General features: G+C 34.6%; 1 protein-coding gene across 1 annotated transcript; it reads left to right on the forward strand.

The window, feature by feature from the left end:
- The first annotated feature begins 751 nt into the window (after window positions 1-751).
- Window positions 752-1,579, forward strand: LOC128215064 (uncharacterized). The gene has a single exon (XM_052921790.1). The coding sequence runs from the start codon at window positions 752-754 to the stop codon at window positions 1,577-1,579; it is 828 nt and encodes a 275-aa protein (XP_052777750.1).
- The last annotated feature ends 3,750 nt before the right edge of the window (window positions 1,580-5,329 follow it).

The following is a 5,329-nucleotide window of genomic DNA, read 5'->3' on the forward strand; positions in this document are numbered from 1 at the left end:
GTTGCACAACAATAACAGGTTATCTAGCATCACCTTTCATGTCTCTATCTTAAAATTAAATGATTAATGGAGTTTTAAATGCATGCTTGTATTTCTTTCGTATTTTTTTTCCTAAGAAGAAGCATTGTTATAAAATACAATGGAATAGGTCCTAAGGCATTGAATTATTGAAGAGTGTCTGGAATTGAGTCTGTGCAAAACAATATTTTCTGTGTAATATAGTGCAAAAAAAACCCAGAAAGTTAAGCTTTATATTTCGCATCGTCTATGAGACAATAATCTAGATTGAGTTTTTTAATGGCATTGATTAATGGATTTGTGAAGAAAAAGTTTGTTTACATTCAGAATTTTGAGTTTCTGGTTTAGTTAAATTTAGCGCAGTTAAATTGATCACTTGAGCGCATCCTTCAAAATATTAAATGTCATAATAAGGACAAATGCCAACATATATTCCAATACAAACATTTAAGAAATATGAGCAATGATATACAATAAGTTATTGATGACTATTTGAATATGCTGAAACACATTCATCCCTGTGTGTACTTTACTGACATTTTAGAAAAATAGATGTATGTATAACTTGGTGTCACCAAGTTGTTGATTAAGACTTTACCGTGGAATCAAACGCATGCGGCCAATCCTCTGTTTTATCTGTCATTCGAATGACCTGAATTCTTTAAGCGCCATCTACTTATATATATTATATTACACAGAGACGACCACTCAGAACAGATATTAAGGCAGGGCAATGAAAAGACTCATGATTTCAGTGATTCTAGTAGCTTTTCTATTTAACTGTGGTGTTGACGCAAGGGAGATCGAGGACGCTATCATTGCAAACCTTATTGAGCGCCTCGATGCAAAGGATGCCATCATTGAAGAACTTGTTGGAAGAGTCGAACGCCTTGAGAAAACAAATATGAAACAGGCCGAGATAAATGTAGACTTAGAACGAAGACTGCAACAACTGACTATTTCGACGCAACAGAAAGACTCCCAGAAAAATACAATCACTGAATCTGACAAGCAAAATGACTCGCTTCAAGCGCAAAATGAAACAGACAGAGGAGGCGATGACAATATGGAATACACTAGCGGGATAGTTCATAAACACAAACGTGTATCTATTGATGATCCTTACATTTCAAGATACAGGCGACACGCTAATACAAGAGCAATAGCTTTTTTCGCGACGCTAACCAATGACTCCGAACACCTCGGTGCTGGTGAAAATATTAACTTCGACAATGCCATAACAAACGTTGGAAGCGCTTATCACCAAGGAGTCTTTATAGCGCCCATCAACGGTATCTATGTGTTTTCCGCAACGTTATTTTCCTATCCGAATACTGCTGATCGCTTAAAATGGATGAAAAATGGTCAGATGCTTTGCCAACTGTACGTGCACAATTCAGGCTACGATACCTCCGGCAGCACGATTGTGGTTGAACTGAACACCGGTGATGACATTTCCATTCAAAATATCGATGCCGACACCAAAATTCTTGGGCATCACTACACATTTTTCTCCGGATTTCTTCTTAAGGAAACAGAAGCCGGGAGTGTTATCGGATAAGAAATAACGTGAAGTGGACAATAGTGTTTCCTTTTGTTAATATTAATAGTTTTGTTTTCTCTTTTCCATATCTTGAATTTATTCATTTGTGTGGACAACCAATGAACAGATTCATTTACCAATGATGTAATATCCTTTAGAAAATAAAATTCCGCGATTCTTCCTGCCTTTTTTCAACATTTTGCCTGGAAGGATTTTCTTACAAATGATGATTACATTTGAATTTTACATGCACCGGATTGAAACATTGGGTTCTTACCCATTGCCACTACTCTATTCGTAGACAAAAAAGATTCGCGGTTATTATTGTTTATAACAGGAATGCTTTGGCCTGAAAAAGCATACAATGATAATAGTAAATCATTGATATTGATATACGACTATCAGACGTTAAAGTGAGATGGCATTTAACCATTGTTATACCACTATACCCCAAGCAGAGCTATTAAAAGAGTGTATTCTTACGGTTAAAAGCGGACAGTGCACGAGAATTTCGAGTATTTCCACTAGCCGATACATTGTATTTAAAAGGGCCATGATTATAATCTAATGATTATCTTTCAGAAAAATGTTTCTTTTTACATGTATATATTTATAAATCCGTATTTATTTATTAATGCATTTATTTGCCCACTAACATATGCAATACACTTATCGTCGTATAAGTCAGATACAGTTACTCCTTTTTTATTCAAAAGTGTCCTCTTACAGACGTAAGAAACTGTTTCCCAGGACGAACACCAATTTTATCCTCGGTTTCGCCTCGGACAAAATTGGTGTTCGTCCTAGCGAAGCGGCTTCTCACTCTGTAAAAGGACACCTCTAGAAGAAATATTCGTACTGTATCTATTACATATTCCATGATCCATTTATCTATCAGTGTCCGGCCTCAATTGCACAATATCCGTTAACACAGTCACTACAGGGTAACTGGTGGATAGTTTCGTTTAAATGATATCGTGTTATGCCACTGAAGAAACAGGTTTTAGAGAAGTTGATATGACCTGTGTCTTGTGGTAATGAGACATCGATATAAAATTTCTTTGTAGGAACAAAAAATGCGTGTATGCCAGAAATAATTGTTGCAATGTTTTATTGTGCCAGCTTAAAGTGTAAATGTGCTTTATTTGAGATGTGTCATTATTTCGATGAATAAATAAAGCTGTATTTGTTAAGAACATATGTAATAAGAAATATATGTTCTAGTCTGCAGCTTATAAAGCACACATTTCTAAATGTTACTATACGATAATTCTATATCATGACTGGTGTATTACATAGTCAAAATGTCATAAAAACCTTATATATATATAATAGTTTTAATACAATTATTCATGAAAAATGTATTTGGTACCGGTTTGTAAATGGTGACCTTAAAAAGGTATTACGTCGAGGTAATAGAATACATAGAATACCGGTAGTAAATTTTATCAATTCCGTAATATGTTGTGCAACACATGTTTTGAGCTGATCATTTCTGTTTGTTTAACTCCAGTCATTCCATTTCACTGTAAATGAATCAAAAGGTAGAAACGGAAAATGTACAAGTAGTTTTAACACTCTCGTTAACCTGTATAGCGTCATGTATACATGTATAATAAAACATTTTATTATATGCCTATCAAAATACTTTTCCATATCCAACAGTGAAAATATAGCACGCCATATTGAAAAATCCGTAACATGATACTGTCGTTTTCTGATTCCGTATCATGCGAGTACCGTGTGTAGTCTCGGAACTACTTTCGCGTTGCTAAAAATAGCGTGACAAAAAAAAATGGTAGAACCTGTCAACTTTTAAATAAATTATCTAACTTTACTCACGCTACAGAAGCATGTAAATATTCAGGAACATGGTTCTTTAAACAAACATGAGGATAAGCACGAAGCAGAGAACACTTCCAATCTATCTAGACAGCTACTTCAGTGAATTAGTTGTTTGCCATTTCGAAGTTCATAAATTGTTGCATTATCCATGATTATTATCATAAATATGAGCAGCTCGCCAATACAAAGAAGAAAGCGCGATTGACTCATGAACTCTCCTCAATTCTGCATATTATGATCGTCAAAAAATCCCACAAGTATTTACTTTGTTAAAAATGGCCGCGTTACGTCAACAGGAAATGACGATTAGGGTATACTCGTAAAATAAGTACCGTTTTTGTGTGTGTTTTTTTGTGCTGTGACATTTAATAATTGTTTTCATATAAGCAATTTTTAATTTTTCTAAAACATAAAATATTGTGTTCTTATTTTGCTCAATAAAGTGAATTCTGTAAGTTCTGACTTCGTTTCGCTGTAGTAGCCTCCCTTGACTTTAATACACAAAACTAAGTTATGTAATGTTCTTGCAATCATATAGTCCGGAGCGCGGAAAATAAACATTCCTGTTTTAGTGTATTTAATATTTAAGTCATGGTTTTAGTATTAAATGTCTAAACTTAGCTGTTTAATCATATATTGATACAAAAGAGGTTGTATTCTTAATAGTTTACTACTTTTCGTAAAATTAATTAACTTGACACCCCTAGTCTGTAATGTAAGTTATATATAATGGTTTCACCCATAGGGTTTGTTAAAATGGATCATTCCATTTTGGTCACGTGATGTTAGGGTATAAAAGCAGTGAAATACATAGAAATGGTTAGTTCGTGTCTCGACGCCGATAAAAGAACGATAATATTAAGGGAATCTCTGAAGTAACTTTTTGTACTGTTTAGGGCGGGTTTTGAACTATTGGAGGCTAGAAGAATTAAAGTGAAGCATTGCGCTACAGCTTCTAGTTTCCATGTTCGGACATCCGTGTGGTTTCTTTTTGGCCTCTTAGTAAGCATGAATCATTGCGATACAGACGTAACAGGGTCAGTGGTTTGATTCCCCGTACAAGCTATACAATTAGGACTGCGGGTTTCACAGATATATTGTGAGATTAGTTTATAAGCTTTTTGTATGCTGGTCCTGTAAAAGTTATAGCATAGGTGTTGTAGTGTTTCTGTTTGTGTGTTCTTGGTTTTGGGATAATTAAACATCGATTCTTGAACCATAATAATCAATTCCAATCATTTGGTTTTGTAAGCAATCGTTGTTAAACGCGTGTAAATATTACTGGTTTCATACTTAATTTTTGGGTCAATGCAGTTCGCGAATAGGTTAGAAGTTTAATTTAAGGTAGCGTGTCCGAGCTAGCTAGGGAAGGAACGTTACAGTAACACATTCGAATTCATACGTGCATTTGACAGAATTTAAATCAAATTGAAACCGAAAAATAAAAAGGAATAGTTAAATAGGCAGGTATATAATAAATGGAATATTATGATAGGACGCTTTTCTGTCTCGTTCGGTGAGTAAACATGTATCCGTCTCGACCTGCGGTGTTTACACACCGAACTAGACGTGATACAGGTCACCAGAAAAGCGTCCTATCATAATGTCCCTATAAATGATGCAATGTAAGGTCTGAACAAATCTAATATTCATTTCCACAAATTGGAGTGCTTTCATTTGCCTTTAATATTGGTTTGCCTGTTGTGTCTGTATATTTTGCATACATGTTTAGCCCGTATCAATTATTAAGCTGCAAGATAGGAAAAGTAATGCTTTTCTCTGAGAATGAGGAATGTATTAACATTATTGAAAATGTACCAGGTTGCGCCATATTACTCCCATTACAAAATTTACGATAAGAAATCTAAACTTAAATTTTCATTAGGACTAAAATCTGAACTGTATACAACAACAACAACAACA

Source organism: Mya arenaria, chromosome 13 (genome assembly GCF_026914265.1).
Source record: "Mya arenaria isolate MELC-2E11 chromosome 13, ASM2691426v1".
NCBI lineage: Eukaryota > Metazoa > Mollusca > Bivalvia > Myida > Myidae > Mya > Mya arenaria.